Raw genomic sequence first — 16,747 nt, forward strand, 5'->3', positions numbered from 1 at the left:
TTTGTTGCTTCTGAACCCATGTTGAGCTAAACTTAGTAAATCTTTTTTTTCAATGAAGTCCATTATTTTTTTCAAAACTTTAGGAAAGCAGGACGAGATTGAGATAGGCCTGTAGTTATTCATATCTTTATTACCACCTTTTTTGAAGACAAGAATTACTTCAGAAAGTTTCAGAGCTTCAGGGAAAGAACAGTCACAGAGGTGAGTTAATGGTTCAGCAATTGTGTATTCACAGTTTTTGATTACACCTGCTGGGATACGATCAATTCTAGCTGAATATGAATTTTTGAACGCTCTGAGGGCTTTTGCAACATCATTTTCAGTGACTTTGGTTATGAACATGATTATTTAATGTTGAAAATTCCTGGTGAGTTTTCAGAAAGCAGGCTCTTCCTAAGAGTAAGAGTCATTATTTTAAATTCTTTAAATATTTCCCTGTATGACACTCTACAGGGAGCCCCTTTCATTACTCTAATAGACCTTTTTTGAAGTCTGAAAGCTTGTTTTGCCATACATGTATTTCCCCAGAAGATCATGCCATATCTAAGAAAACTGTTCATATAAATTAAATGGGCACACAGCAATGATTCAGTGTTGCAACATTACCAAAGCATTCTTAGCACATAGCAGCATTTACTTAGTTTTTTACTCAAAACTTCTATATGCTTTTCCCATATCAAGTGCTCATCCACCCATATACCTAGGAATTTTGCGCATGGAGCTTTTGCAATAACATAGTTCTCTAACTCAGCTTTTAGTCTTCTTCTAGCTTTACTTTTAATATTACTGAAATTCATCAATACCGTTTCATCCTTATTTATGATCAAAGCATTATCGCTAAACCATTTTACCGTCTCATTTATTGGCCTAGGGACACACTGCTGCAGATTATACTCAGTGTATCCTTTTATAAAAATGTTAGTGTCATCAGTAAACATCACCGTTTCTGCAACTGTCAGATGGTTTGGTAAATCATTTATATACACAAGAACAACAGTGGGCCTAACATGGGACCCTGGGGCACACCATAGCTAGTTTTTTTTTTTTTTTAATGTGAAAGATACTCTCTGCCTTCATGACATATTTGTACTTTTTGTTGTCTATCGAGGAGAGAAGAAATGAACCATTTGAAGGCAAATCCCCGGACCCCATAAAATTCTAGTTTCATAAGCAATACGTCATGGCTGATTAGATCAAATGCTTTAGATAAATCTAAAAATATCCCACAGCTTAATTCATTCTTGTCCAAGGCATTTAGGACCATTTTCATGAATAGGAAGACTGATGTTTCTGTGGATCTGTTCTTTCTAAACCCATTTTGAGCATTAGTCAGTATTTTATTTTTATTCAGGAAGTCGGCTAGCCTTTCATACATTACTCTTTCAATTACTTTAGAGAAACCTGACAATAATGACACTGGCCTGTAATTATTAATGTCAGCTGTATTATCCTTTTTGTGAAGTGGCTTTATTGTGGAGAGTTTTAGTTTTGGTGGGAACACCCCTGTCCTGAAAGAAGTATTAATAATGTCAGTTAGGTGAGTATCTATACTGGTGGAACTATGTTTGATTACCTTGTCTGGAATTCCATCAATACCACAAGGCATTTTATTATTTAGTTTATTGATAGCATTTCTAACTTCACATTCTGTTACTGGGTACAGAAACATTGTCTTTTTACAAGTTGGTACTTTTATGTTTTTGTTGTTTGAATTGCACAGACTTTTAATTAGGTTCGGTGCCATGTTCACATAATGTTCATTGAATATATTGGCTATCTGTTGAGCATATTCTATCACTTTACCCTCACTTTTAATTTTGAAATTATTGGTCTTGGTTTTACATTTTCCTATCCTATTGTTTATAACCTTCCAAATCAATTTTTATTTATTGCTTCCCTTGTTAACATTTGAATCATTGCTTAGCCTTTTCGCTGCCTGTAAAACTTTCCTGTAGACCCTTCTATATTTCCTATAGTATGGTTTTATTTTTGTATTTATTTTAGCATGTTTGCTTAAGTTTCTAAGGCTGATTTTTAATCCCTTGTGTTGCCCATGTGTTTGACTTCTCACTGACTTTAATTTTTTTAAACGGGAATGCTACATCATAGGAATATTTATAATCAGTGAGAAAACTATCATACTTTTTGTGTACATCATCAGTTTGTTCTATGCCCCACTGCACCCTTTTTAGCATACCATTAAAAACCCTTATGTTGTTTGCATTAATAAATCTTCTTTGTACGTATTTTTCAGCGACTGTGCATTTCTTATGGTTCTCATTCCTTATCATCACTTTTAAAGCCAGTCTATAGGGCAGACTTTCTGAACTTGAGCTGCCAGAAATTCCAATACGCAGATGATATTATAGATTGATATCAGAGTCAAGATCTTTCTGAATGTGAAGAACACCTTACAAACAGCCTCACTAAACTCTTCAGTATTTTAAGACATGATAACTTAGACTTAATATTTCTTTTCCACCTCTAATTATTTAGCATCAGCAAAGATCAGCACACAGTTTGGCCCTCTTGGCATTGTCAAATACAATGATAAGCCAAAATATCTTGGTATCACTTTAGACAGAATGCTGGCATATCATAAACATCTTTCCAGCACAGTTAATAAGTTACAAACATAAGTGAAGATTGTGAGCAAGTTAATAGGTAGTATATGGGGAGTAAATACAGACCATCCTCAGGGTGAAACTCTCTACAGCAGAATATTTTGCACCAGTTTGGCTCCGCAGTGCTATGTGAAGGTAGTTGATGTTAATTTGAATGCAGCCACGAGAACCATTAATGGTGCAGTAAGATCTACACTTATGTGCTATCTATCAATACTATTAGACATCTGTCCTTTTCACCTTCAGCACCAGGTAGCTTTCTACAACCTTTGCCAAAACAAGCATCTAAAAATAAATCAACCTTAGTTACAAAGATGTACTGTCAATGCCTAGCAAGTGTCTCAAAACCAGAATCCAAATGCTCTCTACTAGATCCAACAGGGACGCTGAATGGAAACATAACAAGTCACGAAAACCCAGAACCATGAACATATTAAGAATCTAAATGTTCAGTTCCTTCACCATCTTAGGGAGGAGTGGATACAGCTTAACAGATACTGGACTGGAGAAGGTATGTGCAAATACAGTATCATATTTCAAGTCAGGCTCTTGCACTGATAGTACTTATGACTGTGTGTCAGACAATGAGTCACACTGTGAGAGTGTCGTATCAGGTGTTTCCTTGGTGATATACATGAAACATCTGATAGGGTACTCTACTGGATTGAGTCTTCTGACATTTGTGTGTAGTCTGTACAGTTCAATGTTTATACAGTGTAAATAATTGCACATGTGTATTTTGTAAAATATCTTCCACTCCATTAAGCTGTCTGGTACAGCAACTGCATTTATGACCAAAACTGTTTCTAATTCAAACGTTTATTTTTTTTTATTGTTGTAGTAATTTATGCAGATTATGATGATGATAATAAATGAATCAAACTGCACTTTAAATTAGGGAGAATGATCCAGGATGAAATTATTTTTTGGTTTTATGGTACTTCTGGTGCAACTGAAATCTTATTTTGAATAGAAAACATGAAGTTCTCTCATGGACTTTATTTACAGAAAAATCAAACTTATTTACTACACAACAATATAAGCTTTTATTCTGGTCTGCAATATTACCTTAATTTTTGAAAAAAATGTTACATGTAGTCAGATCAAGAGAAACTAACACGAATAAACAGTAGTGTGATAAGATGTTAACAGTTATCTACACCGTCTCACAAGATACACAATGCTTGCTATGAAAGTACCACTAATTACACGCAGAAGGTTCAGTATTTGGTGGATCCATCACCATGAGCACATCAATACGGCCATCTTCAGGTTTCTGGCGGACGTTAAGAGAGCATTTGTTGCTTATTGCTCTTTTCTCTCGCTGGTCAGCCTACAAAAATAATATAAAATATGAGTATATATAAGTTCTTGTAAAATACTGATGAAACCAGCTTATAATTGAGAGAACTGTTATGAAACAGTTGAGAGACTATTCTCTACAGTTTTTATTTGTAAGCAACAGTAACCACTGAATACTTAATGGTAGTTCCATTATTTTTACAATGGAAATAACACTGTCAGAAGGTACAACTACTGTTTAATTCTGTAGCCATTCTAGGGAAGGCAAATGTGGGTTGATGTACTATGGGTAACATAAGCAGGGGCATATACCAAATACAGATGTATGACATTATGCGTGAATTTCCCAAATGATCATAAATTAATTCCAGTAGTGTAAGAAAGTGGCCATAAACTGCAACTCTGTACAAGGCACAAACAACAATGTATCTAAAGGGATCCAACTTACTAGTGTCACACCATCATCATAAAGTTGCTCCAGCATGTCATATCTTTTGAATTACTTGTACATGACTGAAATCCTGATACTTCTCGTTGAATGACGCAAACTCCCAGATAAAATAATGTGTGAAACAATGTATATCAGTTATCAACATTTTCTTTGATAAAGGACTGTCACAAGATGTCCTCAGTGCAATATGAATGATGAACAGAGTAAATATAATAACTTACCAAATAATTGAGACATATGAAAACAAGATTAAGACTGTAATCAGTCAGGATAATGTAGCCATGGAGGTGTGTGTATGTAAGTGAATTGTGTTTATCCGTCTCATAAAGTGCATAATCTAAGTCACTTGATGCGGGTACAGAGACACTTCAAATTGTGGTAAAATTTCACCATAAACAAAGAACAGCTGATTTTAACAGACAGCATAATAATAGTAATAATAATAATAATAATAATAATCCCTGTGGAGGCCCGGGAAAAGAATAGGCCTCCGGTATGTTCTGCCAGTCATAAAAGGCGACGAAAAGAACAAACCACTAATAGGGCTAACCCCCCTTTTACTGTGATTAGTTGGTTCAGGACAGAACTAAAGAAGCCTCGGACAAGCGCCGTCATGGTCGGGGACGACGCTTGAACCCTATGCCCGCCCACAATGGTAACGACACTGCTAGCCAACTGGAAAATGATTTAAATCCAAATAGAGGTGTTTTGCAGGATATGCTTCCTGCAACCACCCTAGAAGGAAAACAAAGACAGAGGATGAGATGGTCAGATGAAGTTAATCGACACCTCATGTTCTGTTATTACCAAGCAACAAACCTAGGAACCAACACAACTGGATACAGATCACAAGTATACACAACATTTATTACCAGATACCCAGAATTAAAATTTTTAACAGAACAACGACTAGCTGATCAGATCCGTGTAATAATAAAAAATAACAGGATACCCCAGTCAGAATTAGAAAACATCAAACAACAAGTACAACAAATACTGGAACAAAATAATGTGCAATCAGAAGAAGAAGAAAATACAGTAATGGACTCAAACATCCCAGAGCAAACAAACAAAGAACAACACGCACCAATTAAACAATCAGAGGAAAACGAAATCTTAAGACAGCCACCAGAACAAGCACAAATAGAACATGAAGTGACACAGATGTTAGATATAGAAGAAAAATTTCAGCTAACATATATAGAATACAAAGACACAAATACAGACATTAAAACATTCTTGCATAGACCACCAAATAAACCACAAGTCGAAACAACAATAAAAACTATCAACACAATCATACACAACAAAATAAATGAAAACACAACTATGGAAGAGTTACAACTACTGGTTTATATAGGAGTACTCACTAAACTAAATATACACACTGGGCAGAGATCAGAACCAACCAACACACAGAAGAAACCCACAAAACCAGCATGGCAACACAGGCTACAGATCAAAATAGAAAAACTGAGAAAAGACATCGGACAGCTAACACAATTTATAAGAAATGAAATCTCGGAAAAAAAAGCGAAAAAGGTTAGGTAAAATCTCACAACAAGAAGCGACAGAGCAATTAGACGAAAAGAAGCAGAAATTACAAGCATTAGCCAAACGACTCAGAAGATACAAAAAAAGTGAAAATAGAAGGAAACAAAACCAAACATTCAACACAAACCAAAAGAAATTTTACCAGACAATAGATAACACACACATTAAAATAAACAATCCACCAAACATAACAGACATGGAATACTTCTGGAGCAACATATGGTCAAACCCGGTACAACATAACAGGCATGCACGGTGGATACAAGCAGAAACAGACACATACAAGATGATACCACAAAAGCCTGAAGTGATAATTTTGCAACATGAAGTCACCCAAGCAATTAATTCTACTCACAATTGGAAAGCCCCTGGAAATGATAAAATAGCAAATTTCTGGTTAAAGAAGTTCACCTCACCACATTCACATCTAACTAAATTATTTAACAGTTACATTGCAGACCCATACACATTCCCTGATACACTTACACACGGAATAACATATCTGAAACCTAAAGATCAAGCAGACACAGCGAACCCAGCTAAATATCGCCCCATAACATGCCTACCAACAATATACAAAATATTAACTTCAGTCATTAAACAGAAATTAATGACACATACAACACAGAACAAAATTATAAATGAAGAACAAAAAGGCTGTTGCAAAGGAGCACGAGGATGTAAAGAGCAACTGATAATAGATGCAGAGTTGACATATCAAGCTAAAATTAAACAAAGGTCGCTACACTACGCATACATTGATTACCAAAAAGCTTTTGATAGTGTACCCCACTCATGGTTACTACAAATATTGGAAATATACAAAGTAGATCCTAAATTGATACAGTTCCTAAACATGGTAATGAAAAATTGGAAAACCACACTTAATACCCAAACAAATTCAAATAATATCACATCACAGCCAATACAGATTAAGCGTGGAATATACCAAGGAGACTTATTAAGTCCTTTCTGGTTCTGCCTTGCTCTGAACCCACTATCCAACATGCTAAATAATACAAATTATGGATACAATATTACTGGAACATACCCACACAAAATCACACATTTGCTATACATGGATGATCTAGAACTACTGGCAGCAACAAATCAACAACTCAACCAATTACTAAAGATAACAGAAGGATTCAGCAATGATATAAGTATGGCTTTTGGAACAGACAAATGTAAGAAAAATAGCATAATCAAGGGAAAACACACTAAACAAGAAGATTACATATTGGATAACCACAGCGACTGCATAGAAGCGATGGAAAAAACGGATGCCTATAAATATCTAGGATACAGACAAAAAATAGGAATAGATAATACAAATATTAAAGAAGAACTAAAAGAAAAATATAGACAAAGACTAACAAAAATACTGAAAACAGAATTGACAGCAAGAAACAAGACAAAAGCTATAAATACTTATGCCATACCAATATTGACCTACTCATTTGGAGTAGTGAAATGGAGTAACACAGACCTAGAAGCACTCAATACACTTACACGATCACAATGCCACAAATATAGAATACATCACATACATTCAGCAACAGAAAGATTCACATTAAGCAGAAAGGAAGGAGGAAGGGGATTTATCGACATAAAAAACCTACATTATGGACAGGTAGCCAATTTAAGAAAATTCTTTCTAGAATGAGCAGAAACTAGCAAAATACACAAGGCAATCACTCATATAAATACATCGGCTACACCACTGTAATTTCATAACCACTTCTACTACCCTTTAGATCACATAACATCAACAGATAAGAAGAAAGTAAATTGGAAAAAGAAAACACTTCATGGCAAGCACCCGTATCATCTAACACAGCCACACATCGATCAAGACGCATCCAACACATGGCTAAGAAAAAGCAATATATACAGTGAGACAGAAGGATTCATGATTGCAATACAGGATCAAACAATAAACACCAGGTATTACAGCAAGCATATTATTAAAGATCCCAATACCACAACGGATAAATGCAGACTTTGTAAACAACAAATAGAAACAGTAGATCACATCACAAGCGGATGTACAATACTAGCAAATACAGAATACCCCAGAAGACATGACAATGTCACAAAAATAATACATCAACAGCTTGCCTTACAACATAAACTTTTAAAACAACACGTTCCTACATACAAGTATACACCACAAAATGTACTGGAGAATGATGAATACAAATTATACTGGAACAGAACCATTATAACAGATAAAGCAACACCACATAACAAACCTGACATCATACTCACCAATAAAAAGAAGAAATTAACACAACTAATCGAAATATCCATACCCAATACAACAAATATACAAAAGAAAACAGGAGAAAAAATTGAAAAATACATCCAACTGGCTGAGGAAGTCAAAGACATGTGGCATCAGGATAAAGTTGACATCATACCAATTATACTATCAACTACAGGAGTCATACCACACAATATCCACCAGTACATCAATGCAATACAGCTACATCCAAACTTATATATACAACTACAGAAATCTGTAATTATTGATACATGTTCAATTACCCAAAAGTTCCTAAATGCAATATAACACATAGTTAAAAGGAAGTGACGCTTGATCAAGGTCCGCGTCACTTTCCATTTTTAACCGGACTTAACGTCTGAGAAAGTAAAGAAATAACAATAATAATAATAATAATAATAATAATAATAATAAACCCCGTGGAGGCTCGAGAAAAGAATAGGCCTCCGGTATGTTGTGCCAGTCATAAAAGGCGACGAAAAGAACAAACCACTAATAGGGCTAACTCCCCTTTTAGTGTGATCAGTTGGTTCAGGACAGAACTAAAGAAGCCTCGGGCAAGCGCTGTCATGGTTTGGAACGACGCTTGAACCCTATGCCCGTCCACAATGGTAACGACACTGCTAGCCACACGGAAAATGATTTAAATCCAAATAGAGGTGTTTTGCTGGACATGCTTCCTGCAACCACTCTAGGCGGAAAACAAAGACAGAGGATGAGATGGTCAGATGAAGTTAACAGACACCTCATGTTCTGTTATTACCAAGCAACAAACTTAGGAACCAACAGAACTGGATACAGATCACAAGTATACACAACATTTATTACCAGAAACCCAGAATTAAAATTTTTAACAGAACAAGGACCAGCTGATCAGATTCATGTAATAATCAAAAATAACAGGATACCCCAGTCAGAATTACAAAACATCAAACAACAAGTACAACAAATACTGGAACAAAATAATGAGCAATCAGAAGAAGAAGAAGAAGAAGAAGAAGAAGAAAATACAGTAATGGACTCAAACACCCCAGAGCAAACAAACAAAGAACGACATGCATCAATTAAACAATCAGAGGAAAACGAAATCTTAAGACAGCCACCAGAACAAGCACAAATAGAACATGAAGTGACACATATGTTAGATATATAAGAAAAATTTCAATTGACATATATAGAATACAAAGACACAAATACAGACATTAGACCATTCTTGCGTAGACCACCAAATAAACCACAAGTCGAAACAACAATAACAACTATCAACACAATCATACACAACAAAATAAATACAAATACAACTATGGAAGAGTTACAACTACTGGTTTATGTAGGAGCACTCACTACACTAAATATACACACTAGGCAGAGATCAGAACCAACCAACACACAGAAGAAACCCACAAAACCAGCATGGCAACACAGGTTACAGGTCAGAATAGAAAAACTGAGAAAAGACATCAGACAGCTAACACAATTTATAAGAATTGAAATATCAGACAAAAAACAAAAAAAGGTTAGGTAAAATCTCACAATAAGACGCAATAGAGCAATTAGATGAAAAGAAGCAGAAATTACAAGCACTGGCCAAACGACTTAGAAGATACAAAAAAAGTGAAAATAGAAGGAAACAAAACCAAACATTCAACACAAACCAAAAGAAATTTTACCAGACAATAGATAACACACACACTAAAATAGACAATCCACCCAACATAACAGATATGGAACACTTCTGGAGCAACATATGGTCAAACCCGGTACAACATAACTGGCATGCATGGTGGATACAAGCAGAAACAGACTCATACAAGATGATACCACAAATGCCTGAAGTGATAATTTTGCAACATGAAGTCAGCCAAGCAATTAATTCTACGCACAATTGGAAAGCCCCTGGAAATGATAAAATAGCAAATTTCTGGTTAAAGAAGTTCACCTCAACACGTTCACATCTAACTAAATTATTTAACATATCTAAAAACAAAGATGATGTGACTTACCAAACAAAAGCGCTGGCAGGTCGATAGACACACAAACAAACACAAACGTACACACAAAATTCAAGCTTTCGCAACCAACGGTTGCTTCATCAGGAAAGAGGGAAGGAGAGGGAAAGACGAAAGGATGTGGGTTTTAAGGGAGGGGGTAAGGAGTCATTCCAATCCCGGGAGTGGAAAGACTTACCTTAGGGGGAAAAAAGGACAGCTATACACTCGCACGCGCGCACACACACACACACACACACACACACACACACACACACACACACATATCCATCCGCACAATTATTTAACAATTACATTGCAGACCCATAAACAGTCCCTGATACACTTACACAAGGAATAACTTATCTGAAACCTAAAGATCAAGCAGACACAGCAAACCCAGCAAAATATCGCCCCATAACATGCCTACCAACAATATACAAAATATTAACTTCAGTCATTACACAGAAATTAATGACACATACAACACAGAACAAAATTATAAATGAAGAACAAAAAGGCTGCTGCAAAGGAGCACGAGGATGTAAGGAGCAACTGATAATAGATGCAGAGGCGACATATCAAGCTAAAACTAAACAAAGGTCGCGACACTGCGCATACATTGATTACCAAAAAGCTTTTGATAGTGTACCCCACTCATGGTTACTACAAATATTGGAAATATACAAAGTAGATCCTAAATTGATACAGTTCCTAAACCTAGTAATGAAAAATTGGAAAACCACACTTAATACCCAAACAAATTCAAATAATATCATATCACAGCCAATACAGATTAAGCGTGGAATATACCAAGGAGACTCATTAAGTCCTTTCCGGTTCTGCCTTGCTCTGAACCCACTATCCAACATGCTAAATAATACAAATTATGGATACAATATTACTGGAACATACCAACACAAAATCACACATTTGCTATACATGGATGATCTAAAACTACTGGCAGCAACAAATCAACAACTCAACCAATTACTAAAGATAACAGAAGTATTGTATTGTATTGTATTGTATTTTTATTGATCCAGGCAATCATAGTATTGTACAGCTGTACATATGATATTGGATAGGTCAAGAGAGCTATTTACAGTAATTTTTACAAATTGATGTTTACATTATTTTGTAGCAAGGAAATTATCTTTCTTCAACAAAACAGTTAATACAAATCAAAGAGATGTAAGGTTTTACATACGATATTGGATAGGGCAAGGGAACATATTTGCAGGTAATATTTAATAAATTGTTTTTACATTATTTTGCAATGAGGAAGTTACCTATCTTTAACAAAACAGTAAATGCAAATGTTTTATGGTAAAATACAAACAGCCAATACAAATGTAATAGTAAAGTAGTCCAGTGTATTTCATAGACATGCACAGTATATAATTTTCAGACCTAATTGAACATTTATCATATTTTTTACATTTTTAACCCCTTTCAAAAAAATGATCAACTGCATAAAAGCAATGGTCCAAGAGATATTTTTTTAACTTATGTGTGAAGGCTCTTGGGTTCTTTGTTGCTTTGATTTCATTGGGTAAATTATTATACATTTTTATCCCAACATTTAAAACACTTTTTTGGTAGCAGGTAGTTCTGGACTGAATCATATGTAGGTCAGATTGCTGCCTTGTTGCATAGTTATGAATATCTCCATTGAATTTTAGTGTGCAGTCATTGTTTAACAGGTATGACTTGACAAATGAGACGATATTATAAATGTAAGCAGAGGGCAGTGTCATAATGCCATTTGTTTTGAAATGTTGTCTGCATGATTCATTATGTCTTAGATTACATATTATGCGTATTGCCATTTTTTGCATTTTGAAAATATATCTACCTCCAGGTGAGTTCCCCCAAAATATGATTCCATACTGTAATGTAGAATGGAAGTAAGCATAATATACATGTATGAGAACAGATTTTGTGACTGATTTTTTGAGTATCCTTAAAATGTAACACACAGTTGAGAGCTTTTTTGAGATATAATTTGTGTGTATCTCCCACTTAAGATTTTCTGCAAGCCATATGCCAAGAAACTTGACAGAGTCCACACACATAAGCTCTTGGTTATTTAGAATCACATCAGGCATTTCTTGTTTTTGGGATGAGAGTCTGAAGTTGATGTAGGTTGTTTTCTGTATGTTTATAATCAGTTTGTTCTCGTTGAACCATTTGCTGAGTGACGACATAAGTGGTTTAATTTTTTGGTTGTGGTCCTCTGTATCAGTACCCGTTATTAGAATACTTGTGTCATCGGCAAATAGTGTGGTATGTCCTGTAGCAAGCTTTGTGCTTATATCATCAATGTATAGCAGAAACAGTATGGGTCCCAGGATTGAGCCTTGTGGCACACCATATCTAATAGGCATTGTGTCAGAGGAGTGGACAGTAGATTGATGGGTGGTTGTATTCTTTTTTTCAAAATTAATTTCAACTTTTTGAAATCTGTTTGACAGGTAAGATTCTAACCATTTGTTTGCAATTCCTCTTATACCTTTATTTGCTAACTTCTTAAGGAGTATGGTATGGTCAATTACATCAAACGCTTTGGATAAATCTAAAAAGATACCAGTAGTGATTTCCTTATTATCCAGTGCTTTTAAGGTTTCGTTGAGATATTCATAAATAGCTGTGGTAGTTGTCTTTTGCTTTCTAAAACCATGCTGGTGTTTTGTCAATAAGGATAGTTTATTAGTAAAGTCTTCCAATCTGGTGTAAAATAATTTTTCAAATATTTTTGAGAATGAGCTGAGTTGTGCTATGGGCCGGTAATTGGCTACATCATTTTTAGAGCCCTTTTTGTGAAGTGGGGTAATTTTAGATGTCTTTAGTAGGTCAGGGAAAACTCCGTTTGTAAAGGATGCATTTATTATGTGGGTTAGGGGTTCTACAATGGATTCTCCACATTTCTTAACAATTAAATCAGGAATATTGTCACTACCACTGGAGTACTTATTCTTTAGTCCTTTTATAACTGTAAGTACTTCAGGATTGGAGACTTTGTGAAGAAACATTGATGCCTGTACCGGTGCGGTTTCTATTAGTGTTTGGTGTTGAGCATTTGGTCTGTGGCAGTTTTTCTTTATCAGGTTTTCTGCTATTTTGCTAAAATAGTCATTAAAACCATTTACTATTTTTTGGGGATCTGATGTGACTTCATCATTTAGGTTTAGTTTTAATGTTTTGTTTATAACATGCTGCTTACTGTTTGTTTCATTTTTTACAACCGTCCACAAGCCTTTCATTTTATTGTTAGATTCCTTTATAAATTTATCATTGTATAATTTTTTTGCTTGTTGGATAACTTTCCTATAGATTGCAAAATAGGTCTTACAATATGACCCAAACTGATCATCGACGTCATGGTGTTTCATGTGATTTTTTAAGTCACGCTTTTTTTGGCTGGAAATCCTTATCCCTTTTGTTACCCATGAGTTTGTGTGTTTGTTTCCGATTTTCCTGGATTTCAGTGGAAATGCAGTATTGAAGTGTTGGAGAAATGTTTCATGGAAGGAATTAAATATGTAGTTTACATCATTTTCTTTATAGACCTCTGCCCAGTTTTCAGCCCTTAACAGATAGTTAAAAAGCCTTATACTATCATCATTAAATTGCCTTTGCATTTTAGTTATTGTGGGATATTGTCCTATGTAATTTAAATTCACTGTTAGTATTTGGGCTTCATGGTCACTGTAACCTGTGCTGATGACTTCGATTGAGTGGTGCAGTTTGTCTGTGTTTATGAAAATCTGATCTAGAGCTGTTCTTGAATTTTTTGTGATCCTGGTTGGTGTGTTTACAGTTGGGGATAGGTTGAATGAATTTGTAATATTCAACAATTCGTCTTTGTTTTTTCCAGGTGTGAGGAAGTCAATATTAAAGTCTCCACTTATTAATAGATTTTTGTTTAGTGAGTGAATTTTTGTGAGTAGTGCTTCGAGGGAGTTTTTGAAGGTTTGGATGTTTCCATCAGGGGCTCTATATATATTCAGTATCAATAGGTTATAGTCTGTTAAGATAATTAAGGAGAATTCAAAGTCTGTTTCTATTTGCATATTATTGTACTTTGTGAGGCTTTTGTATCTTAAATATTTTTTGACATAGATTGCTGTACCACCTCCCTTACTTTTGTTCCGACAGGAATAACCAGCTAGAGTAAATTCGCCAAGTGGGGTTTTTTTAATTTTGTCTTCTGTTAACCAGTGTTCAGTAATACAGAGAACATCTAAGTGTGGCTTTGTTTTTAGGAAGAGATCTATTTCTAGTAACTTATTAAACATTGACTGCACATTATGGTGTAATATTTTAAAGGATAATAGTGACTGTTTTCCAATGGAATGATTTTTGACACCACTCACCGGGTTTTCTTGTAGTTTTGGTTCATGAAAATTTTGCTCTGCACCTGTTTTCCTTTGGTTTGCTGCTAGCAGGGAGCTACTGGTGTTCTTGCCCATAAAAAATCCTGGCTGTGGACTGGAGGTCTGCGTTTTCGTGTTGAAGATCTTGTCACAGTTTCCAGTGGTGCTGATTTGGAGTGTGGCTGCACATTTTTTGCTGTTTCCACTTGGATGTCGTGGGCTGACTGATTTGTGGCACTTGACGAGATATTTGCATAGGATGTTGTTGGTGACTTAGTGCTGACTGTGGATACCTTCTTCTTTTCTAAAACTGTTTCTGGTGTTTTTCTTGATGACCCTGACTGCATATTCACTTTTGTTGTTGTTACTGATGGCTCTTCAGCTCCTGGTGTTGCTGTTGGTTCAGCTGTAGTATTGCTCATTCTTCTGAGATTGTCCACCAAACTAGCTTCATTGGACCACGAATATGTTTGATGTCCTGGTGTAACACGTTTTATGGCACTTCTTGTTACCAGTGGACTTTTGATGGCATTCAGCAGATTAACACACAGTTTCTTTTTCCCATTTTTATGTAAGTGAAGCCCATGCCTGGTGAAGTCTTTCCGTTGGAGGAAGCTATTTACATCTAAAACTCTGATGTGTTCACTGTAAGATGCCTTCTGCATCAAGTAACTGTTCATTTGGTAGATTTTGCAGTTTTCATTTGGCATGTCATATCTGTACGGTATTGTGCATAGAATTAGTTGTGTGTGCCTAGTTTTTGCGATCGTTTCATCTAGTGATGTCATAAAACCACGTTTTGATCCATTAATATCGTTTGCACCAGCTAAGACAACAACATAATCATTTTGTCCTAGACTAGACGTTTTGTTTTGTATATTGCATGTTGTTTCTTTGAATATAGCATTTGGCTTTATCAAAGATGTAAATTTATAGCTGGTTGTTGAAATTTCGTTCAGTACTTCTGCACAGTTCCTACCGTGACTATCTGAAAGTAACAGTACCTGTTTTTTGTTATTTGTAAGCTGACTCATGTTCGTGTTTGTTTTCAACTTACTGCAGTCATTTTTCTTAACCATTTTTAAATTACACGAGAAGTGTTCAGAAGCACTTTGTAGGTTACCTTTATTTACTGTTTCACATTTTATATGTTCACTCTTACCTTTGTTTACTGTTTCACATTTTTCATGTTCACTCTTCTTCAATGGAGCGTCATTTCTTTCGTTAGTACAAGTATTTAAAACAACATCACTGTACAAATTTCGAACATGGCTTTTGGAACAGACAAATGTAAGGAAAATGGCATAGTCAAGGGAAAACACACTAAACAAGAAGATTACTTATTGGATAACCACAGCGACTGCATAGAAGCAATGGAAAAAACAGATGCCTATAAATGTCTAGGATACAGACAACAAATAGGAATAGATAATACAAATATTAAAGAAGAACTAAAAGAAAAATATAGACAAAGACTAACCAAAAATACTGAAAACAGAATTGACAGCAAGAAACAAGACAAAAGCTATAAATACCTATGTTATACCAATATTAACCTAATCATTTGGAGTAGTGAAATGGAGTAACACAGACCTAGAAGCACTCAATACACTTACATGATCACAATGCCACAAATATAGAATACGTCACATACATTCAGCAACAGAAAGATTCACATTAAGCAGAAAGGAGGAGGAAGGGGATTTATTGACATAAAAAAACCTACATTATGGACAGGTAGACATTTTAAGAAAATTCTTTATAGAACGAGCAGAAACTAGCAAAATACACAAAGCAAACACACATGTAAATACATCGGCTACACCATTGCAATTTCATAACCACTTCTACAACCCTTTAGATCACATAACATCAACAGACACAAAGAAAGTAAATTGGAAAAAGAAAACACGACATGGCAAGCACCCGTATCATCTAACACAGCCACACAGCGATCAAGACGCATCCAACACATGGCTAAGAAAAGGCAATATATACAGTGAGACGGCAGGATTCATGATTGCAATACAGGATCAAACAATAAACACCAAATATTACAGCAAGCATATTATTAAAGATCCCAATACCACAACAGATAAATGCAGACTTTGCAAACAACAAATAGAAACAGTAGATCACATCACAAGCGGATGTACAATACT

The 16,747-nt window shown here is 35.3% G+C and overlaps 1 protein-coding gene across 1 annotated transcript in view; it reads right to left on the reverse strand.

Moving 5' to 3' along the window:
- Window positions 1–3,608: 3,608 nt before the first annotated feature.
- Window positions 3,609–16,747, reverse strand: part of LOC126473929 (uncharacterized) — a 90,018-nt gene continuing 76,879 nt past the window's right edge. Inside the window, exon 6 of the mRNA XM_050101287.1 lies at window positions 3,609–3,957. Coding sequence (XP_049957244.1) covers window positions 3,826–3,957 — 132 coding nt within the window. The 3' untranslated portion in view covers window positions 3,609–3,825. The remainder of the gene's footprint in view (window positions 3,958–16,747) is intronic.

This window comes from Schistocerca serialis, chromosome 4 (assembly GCF_023864345.2).
Source record: "Schistocerca serialis cubense isolate TAMUIC-IGC-003099 chromosome 4, iqSchSeri2.2, whole genome shotgun sequence".
NCBI lineage: Eukaryota > Metazoa > Arthropoda > Insecta > Orthoptera > Acrididae > Schistocerca > Schistocerca serialis.